Source organism: Hoplias malabaricus, chromosome Y (genome assembly GCF_029633855.1).
Source record: "Hoplias malabaricus isolate fHopMal1 chromosome Y, fHopMal1.hap1, whole genome shotgun sequence".
Classification (NCBI taxonomy): domain Eukaryota; kingdom Metazoa; phylum Chordata; class Actinopteri; order Characiformes; family Erythrinidae; genus Hoplias; species Hoplias malabaricus.
In genome coordinates, this window is record NC_089820.1 from 25777480 (window position 1) to 25794853 (window position 17374).

The 17374-nt window shown below is 40.9% G+C and overlaps 1 protein-coding gene across 5 annotated transcripts in view; it reads right to left on the reverse strand.

The window, feature by feature from the left end:
* Positions 1–16263, reverse strand: part of LOC136679147 (uncharacterized) — a 46834-nt gene extending 30571 nt beyond the window's left edge. The window contains exons 1-6 of one of the 5 annotated variants that reach the window (XR_010796528.1): positions 16168–16263; positions 14441–14517; positions 12239–13463; positions 12035–12111; positions 11676–11752; positions 10935–11387 (exon numbers count right to left, since the gene is read on the reverse strand). Coding sequence is in view for 1 of the 5 variants with exons in the window: in XM_066657484.1 (XP_066513581.1) it covers positions 12076–12111; positions 12239–13463; positions 14441–14493 (1314 nt within the window). In the remaining 4 variants the exon portion in view is untranslated. Of the gene's footprint in view, positions 1–654; positions 866–1152; positions 1230–10934; positions 11388–11675; positions 11753–12034; positions 12112–12238; positions 13464–14440; positions 14642–15453; positions 15470–16167 lie in introns of those variants that run through there. The other 4 variants (XR_010796529.1, XR_010796530.1, XR_010796527.1 and 1 more) reach the window with 4 other exon arrangements.
* Between the last annotated feature and the right edge of the window lie 1111 nt (positions 16264–17374).

A 17374-nucleotide genomic window follows, 5' to 3' on the forward strand; every position in this document is an offset into this window, starting at 1 on the left:
AAAATGACTTGAAATGAACTTGGTAAACGACAAATATGAGGACGCCACACCGACATCAGGAAAAAGACGTCTAAAAAATGTCCAAATTTAACCTTATTTCCAGCGTCACTTCAACTGATCTGTGGCCACTGGGTAAATTCATAGCTGAACTGAGTCTGGATTTAAGATTTGAATTTATGGGTTTGAAAATCTGAATATTTCAACCCCTTACATTTCAGATAAATACATTTCAAATGTTCAACAATGTATTTAATTAATTTAGTTCCATATTCAACCTTTTATTCACTCATTTACCCCTCACTGATTTTAATGATGTCTCGTTTATGGCACCACTACTTTATTTACCCCCTCACTGTTCAGTTATAATGCAGTCTTCATGTAAAATGTCTCTGTCTCAGGAAAAATGTATCAAACAAAGTATTTCCTTCTATTTTTGTTTTATTTCAGATCAGTTTCATAAAGTTGCTCAGACAGATCCACTCAGCTGTAATCAATCCTAACTTCTGTAGATCTGGAGCATTCTGAATGTCGAGGCTGTACCAGTCCTCGCATTTATTCTTCATCTGTAACTTCATCCTCACCAGGGCCGTCTGTCTGAAACTGACTCACTTCAGTGGACGGTGTCACAGCCAATCCACCTACCAGCATGTGTTTGGATTATGGGAGGAAACCGGAGCACCTGGAGAAAACCCACGCAGACACGGGGAGAACACAGCAAACTCCTCACAGACAGTGACCAGAGGCAGGGACTGAACCCACCGCCCACCCACTGGAGCTGTGTGGCAGCAACACTACCTGCCGCCCAGTCTTACCACCTTACCACCGTAACAGTCCTCCCTCACGTCCTGTGCCTCCTCAGCCACCGCTAAAGAAATAAAAATCACAACTATTAACCAAATGACCACTAGAGAGAACAGCACAGTGTAGAACTGATATCTGAGATGCCGCTGGGTTTATTTAAAAGCCAGCAGGACTCAGAGGTCCTTATTTTACTCAGTTAAACTTCAATCACCCAACAGCCAAATTATCTTCAAGTGATTTACTTTTTAAAACTTGCCTGACTTAAACAAACCACATTAAATTTATCCTTCGCTTTCTAGTTATAATCTAATAGTGACCTGCACTGTCAGTAAATACAAAAATCTCACATACCTTTAGGTTTAGTACTGCATCTGTTCCCACGGAGTCCTCCGTCACGTCCTGCGCCTCCTCAGCCTCCCCAGCCACCGCTAACGAAATTAAAATCACAACTATTTACATCACGTCCTTCATCCTCTTCCTCCACTGCTGCATTGTCCACAGCGTCCTCGCTCACCGGATCAACAGGACCATCACGAGGTGCCATTCTCTGGTCATTTCCCAGTGTGTTGAGAATACTCATGACCTCACTCGTGATGGCCAGGGCGAGGCGTTCGTTAAACTCCCTCCTGGACACTTCTGAGGTGTGGGATTCTGCCTGGTTTAAAACGAAGAGGACTCGTGGCAGAATCCTCTGCTGCAGGAGATCATCGTTGCCGGCCAGTGTCCCTTCTCTGGCCGTACACCTACAGACATTCAATAATGCTTATTTAGTCATGAACGATATCGTACACTTTGTTGTCTACAATAGTACTTTCCTGCTGAAGAAACACAGCAATTGTTTCTATTTCAGTTCCTTAAACCAGCTGTACACATTTCTCACACCTTAACACCAGTTTATGTTTCAAATCTCTGGAATAATTGTTTAAAGCAGGCAGTGTGTCTACTGCAGTGGTGGAAAATATCTTCTTACAGTTCTTAAAGTTACAGGGAGTAAAGGCTCAAATGTAGACTAATCCACAGTTCATTAATCATAAACACAACTCAAATACTCTGAGGAAACCCCATTTATCCAGATCATGTTTATGAACAGAGCCCGACTGTGTAAGTATAGAGCAGGGATAATTCATTATAAATCATTACGGTCCAGTTACAGAACATTCTCAAGCCAGGGTCCAGGACGTAATGTATAAGCTGCATGTGATCAGTGCTGTATCCTGTACATTAATGTAGCCTTAGAGTTGTAGCAACATTTTATGTCGTTAACAACTGAATGTCAAACCAAATTACATTTTCAATTAAATTTCAATAAAATTCAACAAGATTTATAAATATTATAGGCAACAAATGCTCTAAATAAAATGTCATTTTCTCATTTCAAGTAAAATTTACAAATAAAACAATGATTTTGAGGGAAACAAATGTCTTGTAGAGGCAGTGGACTTTTCTGCTTTTCAATAACCAGCAGAATTGGCTCTTTATGCTGAAGGGCAGGACTTTATCCGTAAACAGAATCCATGTTCAGCGTTATGAAAATAATCCAAGCGGTTTATTGCTGGCCCCAGGACAGCGGCGTCTGGACCCTGCCCTGTGTGTGTCACTCAGTGTAGTCACAGCGCTCATCATAATGCACAGATCTGATTGGCTGAGTAGCCTCACGTGTGATATGCAGAAACACATGTGATTGGCCTGTGAGTTTCCTGGAGTGCTGAACCTGCACCGTAACGACTAGAAGAGTCACACCACTTCAGACACACACTCTGTTCAAAACTAAACAGCTCTTAGTGGTTTATCAGTTACAGGTCCAGGTCCAGATAGGACAGCGTCTGGGTCCGGATAAACTATAAACTGATAAACTATTAAGAGCTGTTTAACCACAGTCCTCCTATCGGTGACCCCTGGTGTAGAGGAGCTCAGGCTGTGTCACAAATAGCTCCTAACTAAAATGTGGGACACATATGAAATGTAGGTAATGAATGTATTGGACAGTGATGATAAGAAATCACATTACAACTGCTTCTAACACCATTCCTAACAGCACGCTTGAAACACCCATAAAATAAGTAAAATAACTTAAAGCAATGAAATAAATAAATAATAACTCACCTTCCAGTCTCCCCGCAAACAGCGTTTGTAGGGTTTATCTTTTTGTCGGCCATGTTTTAATTTTCACGTAGAGTTTACTGTAGAGAGAAGGAAAGAGAATCACAGTTTTATAAACTATTTCAACACCATTAAAGGGGACACACACCTCTTTTTAAACAAGTTAGAATAGGTCTGTGGGCTACAAAACATGTTCATGAAGTTCTTTGCACAAAAGCAAATTTTGTAGATATCTCTTATGAAGCCTACTGTTCACTACAATGTTGTGAAGTTTCACAATGATTAACTGTAAAGGAGGTTAATGTGTGATTAGCTCATGAAAATACAACTACATTATTACTGGTGTCTCCATCTATTTATGTGTTTCATATTTTTGTATGTACCTATGTGTAAACAACTGACTTGAGTTCAGCTAAAAATGTTTATACTTTTATTTTGTTAAATAAACTGCCACTATATTTTACATCTGTAAGAAGTTGGTAAACGTATTAGCACCTGTTAACTTCATCATAATTGTTAACATATTCTTTCTTTATTTGTTTCCATGCACAGTGAGGAAATTAATGTTTGTCTATGTTCATTAAATGTGAGAAAAAATGTGAGATGTTTTCACTTTTATCAATTTGTTATAATTAGAATTTCAAAATTATGAAGAATATTCTGTGTAAGGTCCATCGCAGCATCTACAGCCTAACCCCAAAAAACAAGCCATTGGCAACAGTGGCAAGGGGAAACTCCCTGTTAGAAAGAAACCTCGGAAGGAACCAGACTCTGAGGGGGAGCCCATCCTCCTTGAGCTGAAAAATAATCAAGAAAAAAAAATTAATTTAACACATGTTTAACTTCAGTAAGATTGCTCACATATTTACACATATACAACAGTAGTATATAGCTTTTGCAGATCTGCAGGTTTGTGGTTGAATAACCTTTCATGACATCATGGACCACCACTGGATTATTGGGACTATCGGTCTCCACAGATGAATCTAAGGGTAAATCAGAAATACAGCCAAAATAAATACGTAGTTTTGATGCTAACTCAACATTATTAACTAAATATACAAAAATTGAAAAGGCTTAACTTTGCATTCCTCAGAATTTAGTAATTTATCTTACACACACACACACACACACACACAAAAAGACAGAAACACACTGCAGTAGCAAACAGATCTATACAATTTAACATTGTTTTTTACATAATATTTTAATTATTAAAACGCAAAAACCTGATGTAGGAAACCCAATGGTGTAAGTTAATTTACAAAGTAAAAGTAGTGGTTACTTACAGAATGTGATAATGTCATCATGAGAGAAGTGTTGAAACAGTGCTACAGACTTAAAACAGCACAAAAAATTAAAACAATGTCTAAGAAGCACTAACATAATGTGATTACAATGTGACAAAAATGTTCTTTTACTTACTGTGAATAGAGGAGGACTGAGTCTGAACAAACCTCACGCAGTAAGCGAATGTAACCCGTGAGGTTTGGTGTCGTCTCTCTGGCGTGGGTGAGAGACAACTGAAGAGAGGCAGGAGGACCTAGAACACGCTGATGTTGTGTCCAGCTTCACCACCACAAGATGAACATCTCATTCTGGACGGCTTTTGTATCCAAGCTATTCTTGTGTCAACAATCTAAAAACACAAAGAAAATGATAAGTATTAGTAAATTAAAAAGTAAATAAAAATCAGTATTAGAAATTCATAAGCCTTTCCTGTTGTTTTAAAAACAAATATAATTTTTTTACCGAATCAGTCAGCCGAGGAAAATTCTTCTCATTTGGACAGCGTCCACAAATCCCAAGCAGAGGCCAATGAATTTCCGATTTTGAGCACAGGACAATTCTGGCTCATTTCATTACTCAAAATCTTCAGGAGAATGTCCTTTAAAAAGGAACACTGTGCTGTTAAATTAAAAAATTACTTTGTCAACAATATCACTGTGATTGTGAGTTACTGTATGTTTCTACCTCTTCTGTGCTTTCTATGGGGAAGTCTTCTGTGGAAAAAGTAATTCCTCCTAATAATTAGAAAAACAACACAAATATTAAATTACATTTATCAGATAATTATATGTCCAAAATTATATTGTATCTCTCTAAAATAAAACACCTTCTACAGGTCCACTGTCCTCTGTTACACTGGGTGTTCCTGGGTAAGGTGCACTGTAGTCATGGTCAACTGTATATATATATACACATGCTATACACAAGTTTTTAAAAGCAAACATCAAATGCCACGTTGACATAGAAGATATGACCAGTAGTGCCATGTTTCTCTTGTCTCCTGTAAGGGTTTAAGGTCGGCAACATTTGACTTCTGACGTACTACGCATCCTGAGCTGTCCTCCAATGTAGCAACACCTTTCTCTGAAATGTGCTTCACCCAGAAAAGCCCTGTCCAATTGCTTTCCCAACACTCCCTTTACCTGCCTTCCTTCCTCTTATTGGCTCTCGGGACTTCCTCTCCTTCTCGTATGTGAAAGGACCTAACATTTTTCCTCTTACGTGCCTCAAACTCTGACTTCTGCTTCTCCTGTGCCCGTTCAATGTTGCCTAGAACCCGAACATAGACATTACTATTGCTAACTTTGCCTAAACTTGATATTAAAAACTAATGAAACCAATATATAAAACAATTAACCTTTGCATGAAGCGCTGTAACCTGATCCTTTCCTCAGTGTTGTCCTCTGGATCTTGAACCTCAAAGTCATCTGCCACAGGTGTAGAGTTAAGTAGCTCAGACATGAGCGGATGTCGGTTGAACATCAAAAAGTAAGGTGTGAACTTGGTTGAAGTCTAATAACACAATTTTAATTCAGGTGATGAAAATGGTACTGTCCATTTATCTATTTTTCATTATAAAATACCTTCATTTACCTGTTCTGAGGTGTTGATGGCACACACCTTCAGATGAATATCCCAGTTATTTTGGGATTCACTGCAGTACTTTGCCAATGCTCTCTTCACTGTGCGATTTGACCTTGACCATTGGACTGAGGATGGTACGCTGATGTAATGCACTGTTCTACTGCCAGTCTCTTAAACAAGTCTTCATTGATCTACAAACAAATTTGAATGGCAGCCAAATGAATAGCAAATCCATATAAGGTGTTTGTAAATTACAATTATAAAGAGCAAATAATCACCTGGTTTACAAACCCCCTTCTTTGGTCAGTGATGATTCTTTGAACCAGTCCAAAATCAAGGAATTTGTTCACTGCTGCAGTCTTCGTTTTCAGGGGCTCTGCAATTACCCAGGACAAATCAGTTCAATCATGTTGTGGGTCTTTGCAACATGGCGTGGACATCGAGGGCAGTGCCTCTGGACTGGCAGACTGGGGTGGTGGTTCCCCTTTTTAAAAAGAGGGATCGGAGGGTGCGTTCTAACTATAGCGGGATCACACTCCTCAGACTCCCTGGTAAGGTCTAAGTAGGGGTACTTGAGAAGAGAGTCCGACTGATAGTTGAACCTCGGATCCAGGAGGAACAATGCGGACTCTGCCCCGGTCGTGGAACACAGGACCAGCTCTTTACCCTTGCTAGGATCCTGGAGGGTGCATGGGAGTTTGCTCAACCAGTCTACATGTGTTTTGTGGATCTGGAGAAGGCATTCGGCCATGTCCCTCTGCATATTCTGTGGGGGGTGCTCTGGGAGTATGGGGTACTGGGCTATTTGCTACGAGCCATCCAGTCCCTGTATAAACAGAGCAGGAGTCTGGTTCGTATGGCTTGCAGTAAGTCCAACTGTTTTCCAGTTGGAGTTGGACTCCGTCAGGGCTGCCCGTTGTCACTGGTTCTGTTCATAATTTTTATGGACAGAATTTCTCAGCGTAGCCAAGTGGCGGAAGGTGTCCGGTTTGGTGGTCTCAGGATTCCATGTCTGCTTTTTGTGGATGATGTGGTCTTGTTGGCTTCATCGAGCCGGGACCTCCAGCTCTTGCTGGATCAGTTTGCAGCCGAGTGTGAAGCGGTAGGGATGAGGATCAGCACCTCCAAGTCCGAGTCCATGGGACTCAGTTGGAAAAGGGTGGAGTGCTCTCTCCAGGTTGGAAGTGAGATCCTGCCTCAAGTGGAGGAGTTTAAATACCTCGGGGTCTTGTTCACGAGTGAGGGAAAGATGGAGCGTGAGATTGACAGGCGGATCGGTGCAGCATCAGCAGTAATGCAGGCTCTGTATCGGTCCGTTGTGATGAAGAGAGAGCTGAGCAGAAAAGCAAAGCTCTCGATTTACCGTTCAATCTACGTCCCAACCCTCACCTATGGTCACGAGCTTTGGGTAGTGACCGAAAGAACGAGATCGTGGGTAAAAGCGGCTGAAATGAGTTGTTTTCTCCTCAGGGTGTCTGGACTCTCCCTTCGAGACAGGGTGAGAAGCTCGGACGTCCGGGACAGACTCGGAGTGGAGCCGCTGCTCCTCCATGTCGAGAGGAGCCAGTTGAGGTGGTTCGGGCATCTGGTCTGGATGCCTCCTGGACGCCTTCCTGGTGAGGAATGGGGAGGAGGCCCCGGGGCAGACCAAGGACACGCTGGAGAGACTACATGTCTCAACTGGCCTGGGAACGCCTCGGTATACCCCCGGTGGAGATGAAAGCGGTGGCTGGGGAGAGGGAGGTCTGGGTTTCTTTGCTCCGACTGCTTCCACCACGACCCGGTGGAAAATGAATGGATGGATGGAAATACAAATCTACGTCAGAGGTCCAGGAGAAGTAAATTCCCAGAGTGATCAAATGCAGCATTAAGCAATCACAGCACCCTCTTTGAACATCACATTTCCTGCCTTAAGCCCTAAGGTTTTACTTGAAGTGTGCACTTTGGTTACATTGTAGAATCACAAGCAAAAGGGGCATGTGTTTAAGTGTGAAAGGGTCTATCAATCAGAGGTTCAATGTATAGAAATGCAAATATTTCTGCATAAACAGACTGTTCTTTTATTAAATATTTATGTAAAATGTAAAAGTGCTTGCATTTAAGAACCTTTCAAACATCACAATTAAAATGTAATTATAATCAATCTTGAGTGTTATTTCAGAAGGGTTTTTTTTTCTCTTAAGTTTGTTATGAACTGGCTTTCCATGACACTGTCTTGATCTGCCTGAAGTTTATAGTTTAAATCACTACAACAAGACAAACAGGCCATTTCCTGAATTTCTGCATTAGGAGCAGTAGAGCTGAGTGTGGGTTACACCCATGAAAAAATTGCCAAATCCTGTCTGCCAAAGACAATTACATTGTACAACCCATGTTTATAAGTAATTTCTTCCGTTTTATTTGTATAAGCTCCATCTCTCAGTGCTGTTCAAATGAAAGTCAAATGTCCATATGTTTAAATATGTTCAAAAAGACAAAGGCTTTCATGGTGTGTCCTAATTTTCACACGACTGTATCCCCACAGCCATTACAAACAATGTCCACAGTGAACTTCATCTTCAGGATATCAAAAGTCTGTTATATTGTGTCTTTAGTGAGACTTTCAGATTTTTGAGACACTTTGAAAATAAAGAGATAATATCCGCGGAAGGAAGCTTTTTCCCCATGGTGTGGAAGTTGTGTTTGTATTTCGCCAGCTAGCGGCGACAGAATGAAACTACTGCAGCATTTAAGTTGAAAGAGAAAATCCTAATGAATCGATTTCTCATCCTTGGTGTCCTGGATGTGTATCTGAATCTTTTGTAACTCGTATTTTGGTGTCTGAATGTCGTCTACCAAATTTGAGCAACTTCAAAATATATTGTTTGAATTTTTTATCTGAATTTATTAACCTTTAATAATAACAGTGAAAATGTGTTCTTGAAAATTCACGAGTTCTATTCAAGAGCGGTTATATTCAGATGGATAATTTCAGTGCAAAAAAAAAATTCAGTGCTACAAATTCAAAGGTGATAACATTTCAAAGTCTGATGAGACAGATTTGTTTCCATAATTGACACCTTACACAAGCAGAGCAAGACACAAAAGGTCATTACTAAAGAGGCTGGCTGTTCACAGAGCTCTGTGTCCAAGCTCATTAATAGAGAGGCGAAGGGATGGAAAAGATGTGGTAGAGAAAAGTGTACAAACAATAGTGATAACTGCACCCTGGAGAGGATTCAAAAATGTGGGGGAGATTCACAAAAACTGGACTGCAGCTGCAGTGATTCAAGAGCCAGTGCGCACAGACGTATGTAAGACATGGGTTTCAGCGTCGCATTCCTTGTGTTGTGCCACTTTAGAACAAGAGACAGCGTCAGAAGCGTTTCGGCCCTGGGCTAAAGACAAAAAGGACTGGACTGCTGCTGAGTGGTCCACAGTTATGTTCTCTGATGAAAGTAAAATTTGCATTTCCTTTGAAAATCAAGGTCCCAGAGTTTGGAGGAAGAGAGGAGAGGCACAGAATCCACGTGTTTTCTGAGGTCCAATGTCAACATAGCGGTCTACCAGGAAGTTTTAGAGCACTTCATGCTTCCTGCTGCTGACCAGCTTTATGGAGATGCAGGTTTCATTTTCCAACAAGACTTGACACCTGCACACAGTGCCAAAGCTACCAGTACCTGGTTTAAGGACCATGGTCTCCCTGTTCTTAATTGGTCAGCAAACTCCCCTGACCTTAACCCCATAGAAAAACTATGCCGTATTGTGAAGAGGAAGATGCAATACACCAGACCCAACAATGCAGAAGAGCTGAAGGCCACTATCAGAACAACCTGGGCTCTCATATAACACCTGAACAGTGCCACAGACTGATCGACTCCATGCCGCGCTGCATCGCTGCAGTAATTCAATTAAAAGGAGCCCCAACTAAGTACTGAGTGCTGTACACGCTCATACTTTTCATGTTCATATTTTTTAGTTGGCAGCGTTTCTAAAAATCATTTGAAATCCTTTGTATTGATCTTAAATAATATTCTAATTTTCTATATAATATTCTAAATATATTTCCACAGTAAAATTTCTTCATCTTCAGGATATTAATAGTCTGTCATATTCTATCTTCAGTGAGCCTTTCAGATTTTTGAGGCACAGAAAATTGAGATAATGTCCAATAAATTTAGCCAAATGTGCAATTTCTCCATATTCTCTCATGTCCAATGCTATCTTCACAGGGCCATTGCAAAAAATGTCCACAGTAAAATTTATGTGTAGATTAAGGTCTAAGACTTGCTTGACTTTGAAAGAAAATGTTTTTTGATAAAAGTTTGTTTCTCCACTGAGTAATAATTACATAAATGTACTGAAACCTGAATGTTTATAAGGTTTATATGGAGATTCAGTGACCAAAGCTATGAAGTAGCGCCCTCTAGAGTCTCAGAATTCGGTGTAACACCGGCATGCGTGATTCGGCCCGAGTGTGGGTCGATACAATTGTACTATCTGGGACATACTTTCTGCTCTTCATTCTAAGAATTTTATTTGCAGATTTATTTTTGCTTTTGTAAAACTTTTGACCCAGAATTCACTCGATACGTTAGAGCCATAATAGGTCATGGTACTTTTAATAATAAGTACTTTTACTTTGAATACTTAAGTACATTTGCAGGTAAATTCTTTTGTACTTTTACTCAAGTAGAGATCTACAACAAGGACTTCTACTTTTACCTTAAGTATCTGTACTTTTACTCAAATACATGGTTTGTGTACTTTGTCCTCCACTGTATAAAATAAACATTATTATACACCTGGCGATTAAAAATGAAGGTATGATTTCAAATAAAGTCATTTAGTACGTTATAAAACGATCAACCATAACATTAAAACCACTGAGATGGTGACTGGAGATGGTTACCAAACCTGATTGAGATAAAGTGTGCTTCAGTACGACCCTCCAGAACTGTTCCTCTCCACTGTGTATTTGCAAACTGGTTTTAATGTTATGGGGATTGATCTTATAATTTGATTTAAATATAAATCATCTAAATGTTTTATTAACTTAATTATATTAAAATGTGATGTATAGATGTCATTTACCCCCTCACTGTTTAGTTATAATGCAGTCTTCATGTAAAATGTCTCTGTCTCAGGAAAAAATGTCTCAAACAAAGTATTTACTTCTATTTTTTTGTTTTATTTCAGATCAGTTTCATGAAGTTGCTCAGACAGATCCACTCAGCTGTAATCAATCCTAACTTCTGTAGATCTGGAGCATTCTGAATGTCGAGGCTGTACCAGTCCTCGCATTTATTCTTCATCTGTAACTTCATCCTCACCAGGGCCGTGGTGGGTCCGAAACTGACTCACTTCAGTGGACGGTGTCACAGTCAATCCACCTACCAGCATGTGTTTGGATTGTGGGAGGAAACCGGAGCACCCGGAGAAAACCCACGCAGACACGGGGAGAACACAGCAAACTCCCCACAGACAGTGACCAGAGGCAGGGACTGAACCCACCACCCACCCACTGGAGCTGTGTGGCAGCAACACTACCTGCAGTGCCACCGTGCCGCCCAGTCTTACCACCTTACCACCGTAACAGTCCTCCCTCGCGTCCTGCGCCTCCTCAGCCACCGCTAAAGAAATAAAAATCACAACTATTAACCAACTGACCACTAGAGAGAACAGCACAGTGTAGAACTGATATCTGAGATGCCGCTGGGTTTATTTAAAAGCCAGCAGGACTCAGAGGTCCTTATTTTACTCAGTTAAACTTCAATCACCCAACAGCCAAATTATCTTCAAGTGATTTACTTTTTAAAACTTGCCTGACTTAAACAAACCACATTAAATTCATCCTTCGCTTTCTAGTTATAATCTAATAGTGACCTGCACTGTCAAGTAAATACAAACATCTCACATACCTTTAGGTTTAGTACTGCATCTGTTCCCACGGAGTCCTCCGTCACGTCCTGTGCCTCCTCAGCCTCCCCAGCCACTGCTAAAGAAATTAAAATCACAACTATTAACCAACTGACCACTAGAGAGAACAGCACAGTGTAGAACTGATATCTGAGATGCCGCTGGGTTTATTTAAAAGCCAGCAGGACTCAGAGGTCCTTATTTTACTCAGTTAAACTTCAATCACCCAAATTATCTTCAAGTGATTTACTTTTTAAAACTTGCCTGACTTTAACAAACCTCATTAACTTCATCCTTCGCTTTCTAGTTATAATCTAATAGTGACCTGCACTGTCAGTAAATACAAAGTAATCTCACATACCTTCAGGTTTACTACTGCATCTGTTCCCATGGAGTCCTCCGTCACGTCCTGTGCCTCCTCAGCCTCCCCAGCCACCGCTAACGAAATTAAAACCACAACTATTTACCAACTGATCACTAGAGAGAACAGCACAGTGTAGCATCTGAGATGTTGATGGGTTTATCTAAAAGCTGCACTATGAGTAAATACAAAGATCTCACATACCCTCAGGCTGAATGAGAACCTCGGGAACCGGAAGGGACAGCAGAGCCTCGTTCTCCAATTCTCTCTGGCCCGAGGGAGCTCGTCTTGAGCTTCAACCACCGGCTGGCGATCCCATTCAGGTGGAATCTCTTGCCGTACCCGAGGCCCATCTGGAAGTCCCCAAAGCACTAGGACGTCTGGCGGGACATTGAACACGCTCCTTATTATGGCTTCCAAGATGACTCTGGCAAAGTCACGTGTTCCACTGTGGGCCAATCTGTGCAGGACCTCAAGAGAGCGGACCATGCTCATTATCTGAGCATACACTTCTTCTGCGGTCGCCGTCTGTCCTCTGTATATAGGATTCGGCAGCACCGCTCTCAGTGTGTCCTCAAGAAAATGCATCACCGACTGCTCTGTGAAAGGCTGCGTGAGCAGATACTCAAGATGTCGGGGGATTTCCCTTTGATTTCCGTCTGCTTCTGAATGACGTTCTTCAGGAAAGAAGTCCTCAATGGGAAAGGCCTCTGGCATCTGCTCCACACTGGAAAGAGACACAGCTCTTCTGGAAAACAGAGAGCCGTCTACTTGTGGACACGGAGAGGGCACACACTCAAGGGACCTGCTGTTTGTGGCAGTGGAGTTCTCCATATTGATGATGGTGCTTCCTCGCTCTGATATTTGAGAAAGGGAAGAGGAAGACTCAGAAGAGGCCGGAGCTATTTTTCGGCTAAAGAGCCTCTTCATCCTCTTCATGGGAGAGCCAGACATTGTGGGTTCTGGTTCTGTGCTGGAAGTGGAGGTGTAGCTGGAGGTGGAACTGGAGCTGTCCACCACGCTTTCCACTGTTAGCTGCTTAGCTCCTGACACCGGTGAAACAAACTCATACCAAGCTTCACACGGGCCGGAGCTGAGCTCTGAACCAGATGGGTTCTCCTCTCCCTGTGTGTCCTCACTGACATCACGTCCTTCATCCTCTTCCTCCACTGCTGCATTGTCCACAGCGTCCTCGCCCACGGGATCAACAGGACCATCACGAGGTGCCATTCTCTGGTCATTTCCCAGTGTGTTGAGAACACTCATGACCTCACTCGTGATGGCCAGGGCAAGGCGTTCGTTAAACTCCCTCCTGGACACCTCTGAGGTGTGGGATTCTGCCTGGTTTAAAACGAAGAGGACTCGTGGCAGAATCCTCTGCTGCAGGAGATCATCGTTGCTGGCCAGTGTCCCTTCTCTGGCCGTACTCCTACAAACATTCAATAATGCTTATTTAGTCATGAACGATATCGTACACTTTGTTGTCTACAATAGTACTTTCCTGCTGAAGAAACACAGCAATTGTTTCTATTTCATTTCCTTAAACCAGCTGTACACATTTCTCACACCTTAACACCAGTTTATGTTTCAAATCTCTGGAATAATTGTTTGAAGCAGGCAGTGTGTCTACTGCAGTGGTGGAAAATATCTTCTTACAGTTCTTAAAGTTACAGGGAGTAAAGGCTCAAATGTAGACTAATCCACAGTTCATTAATCATAAACACAACTCAAATACTCTGAGGAAACCCCATTTATCCAGATCATGTTTATGAACAGAGCCCAACTGTGTAAGTATAGAGCAGGGATAAATCATTATAATTCATCACGGTCCAGTTACAGAACATTCTCAAGCTAGGGTCCGGGACGTAATGTATAAGCTGCATGTGATCAGTGCTGTATCCTGTACATTAATGTAGCCTTGGAGTTGTAGCAACATTTTATGTCGTTAACAACTGAATGTCAAACCAAATTACATTTTCAATTAAATTTCAATAAAATTCAACAAGATTTATAAATATTATAGATAACAAAGAAGAGTCACATCACTTCAGACACACACTCTGTTCAAAACTAAACAGCTCTTAGTGGTTTATCAGTTACAGGTCCAGGTCCAGATAGGACAGCGTCTGGGTCCGGATAAACTATAAACTGATAAACTATTAAGAGCTGTTTAACCACAGTCCGCCTATTGGTGACCCCTGGTGTAGAGGAGCTCAGGCTGTGTCACAAATAGCTCCTAACTAAAATGTGGGACACATATGAAATGTAGGTAATGAATGTATTGGACAGTGATGATAAGAAATCACATTACAACTGCTTCTAACACCATTCCTAACAGCACACTTAAAACACCCATAAAATAAGTAAAATCACTTAAAGCAATGAAATAAATAAATAATAACTCACCTTCCAGTCTCCTCACAAACAGCGTTTGTAGGGTTTATCTTTTTGTTTGCCATGTTTAAGTTTTCACGTAGAGTTTACTGTAGAGAGATGGAAAGAGAATCACGGTTTTAAAAACTATTTCAACACCATTAAAGGGGACATACACCTCTTTTTAAACAAGTTAGAATAGGTCTATAGGTTTGCACAAAAGCTAGCCACGCTCCACCCATCCCATGTTTACGCAGGTGAGTGGTGGTGCCAGGGTGGTTCTAGGCAAATTTCCTCATTGTGACATCACAATAAGGTAACCATCCAAACAGCTCGTAGAAGCATATGACTCCTGACACCAGAGACACCAACTAACTCACAGAGTGCAGATGGATGTTTTTTTAATCACACTGGGAGTGTTTACAGGAGCAGTACAGGACCAAGCGGAAAAACCAACGTAAAAACCAAGTTTTACATAATATGTCCTCTTTAAGTCTTCAGCTCTACCTCACTGTAATCACAGACGTCTTAAGTTCTGAAACCAGTATAAGACAGGGACGTGGAGAACGAATGACCGAAAAGAAGTGTTGTGAACATTATAAAGTATAGAAACTCTAATAATACAGAGGAAATCCACTGTTTTCCTGTTATTAAAATTATATCAAAACAGAAAACCTGTAGGAATTTAATCTTGTCGTCCAATGACTATCAAAATAATTGTTCATTTATTTTTAAAATGTTGTGGACTTGGTCTCAAAATCTTATATGGATTTATTTACTTTAACAAATTACCCAAAGAACAAAAATTGAGAGATTTTTGAGATTAATTTCACAATATTTTAAAAATAAATGCATAATTATTTTGATAGTCATTGAATGACAGGGTTAAATTCGTAGTTTTTCCAGATATGTGCGTGTTTATATAAATAAATACATACACGTAGTGCTGCTATATATGTGACACATTATGCTATCCCTGGTATGAGTTATATACGCGAAGAAGAAAAAGTGACTGAATCAGAGAAACAGACAAAATGGAGATCTACCTCTCGTTGAACACACACAGCTCTCTAACTGAACGATGTGGAACGTCGCGCTCTTTTATAGGGGAGTGTGGGAGGGGGCGGGGCCTACATGTGTGTGATGTCAGCTCTAAAGTTCAGGAATGTTCCGGAAAGTTTCAGGCTGCAATAATGTGTGTTCACGTTATATTTATTTATTTACTTATTTATTTAAACAGATGCTTTTATATTTTTATTAAATTAACCCTAAGCGTAACCATTTTCTTTGGTAATTCTCTTCCTGTAATATTTGTTTTTTTTAAACAACTTTTTTTTCCTGTATAAACATTTAACTTAATACAAAATGTGAGAAGTCCGTAAAACACAAACCAGAATTAATACAGACTTGATCAGAGCATCGCTAGGATCCAGACATTGATGTAAAAAGCGCTTATATTTCATATTTTATATGGTGTAGCTGATAAAACGTGCTGTAAGTGAGTGATATAATTCAGTCCCCTGTTCCGGCTTTAATGAGTGAACGGCCTGTTTTCTTCTAAAGTTAATGTTAAACAGAAAAACAGCGCAGATGTAACTGGATTAACTCGTCAGAGTCAGTAACGGTCGAGTGTGTGTCCGTGTATTTGTGCCGTTATAGGGACAGAAGTGTCGAATTTCGTTTTTTTAAGAGCAGAAAGTTAAAGGCTCGTGTGACACAGAAACGTTTCCAAATACGAAGAAGAGACTATAATAAATTACCTTAACAACTTTCAATACATTTGTTTTCGAGGCTCCAGTAAAACACTGATGTGGAGCGGAGCTCGGCTGAAAGTAATGTAAGAACAAGAAAGTGCGCGCGGCGAAGTGAACACTTGATCCCTGCGCGCCCTTGTTGCGCACCTAAAACAACGTCATCATACGTCATCGAAGTGCGCACTTCAAGAAAGGAATTAGGGCTTTTTGTTACAATTGGGACAGCGAGGAGACTGTGGACGAAAAATCCCGGACTGGAGGCATTTTTTAGGTTCCGAAAATAGGACATGTCCGGCGAAAAGAGGACGTCTGGTCACCCTACTCACAGCCGTCCAGGCCCAGGAGCTGTGTGGCAGTGCTACACCTGCTGCACCACTGTGTTGCTCTGAGGAAAGCACAAATATACATTAAAACTATTCTACGTGTGTAAAAGTAATTCGTTTCTAACTACCTCTGATGACTACATGGCTTTTATTTCATATTCATCTCTGTCTGGAGGTTTTATGTGGCATTTCTGGGTCTTCATGAAGAAAGGTGCAGCACTTTCCTTTATTTAATTAAAACATGATGAAAGGTAATGTTTCCTTGGTATTGATTGAGTTCTTCAACTGTCTGAATTTCAGATTTTGGTTGCACCTCACTTGCAGCAGCACTAGGCATTATTTCTAATTTTAAACTTCAACTTCAAAATCATTGGCATGCTCCAAAGACCCGTAATAAACAAAACTGAGCCTCTATTGCGACTGCTCCAGGATCAGCACTGCAGAAACTGCAATATGCTGCCTTTGGGTAAAATAAACACCTCACCTCCATCCCTCCCTTCCTCGGTTTCACAGCAGTCATGTAAATGTGTACACTCTGTACTACAACTGTAGGGGAGCCCAGGAGCAAAAAACTAAACCTTAGTGTTCCTTTATAAGTTGTTTGGATCAAGGAGGGAGGGGGAGTTGAATCACCTTTTTTTTACCTGGTCTTGATTTGTAGAGCCACTATATGAGGACAAATATGAGGACGTCACACGGACATCAGAAAAAGACGTCTTAAAAAACGTCCAAATTTAACCTTATTTCCAGTGTCAATTCAACTGACCTGTGGCCACTGGGTAAATTCATAGCTGAACTAAGTCTGGATTTAAGACTTGAATTTATGTTTTTGAAAATCTGAACATTTTAACCCCTTACATTTCAGATAAATACATTTCAAATGTTCAACA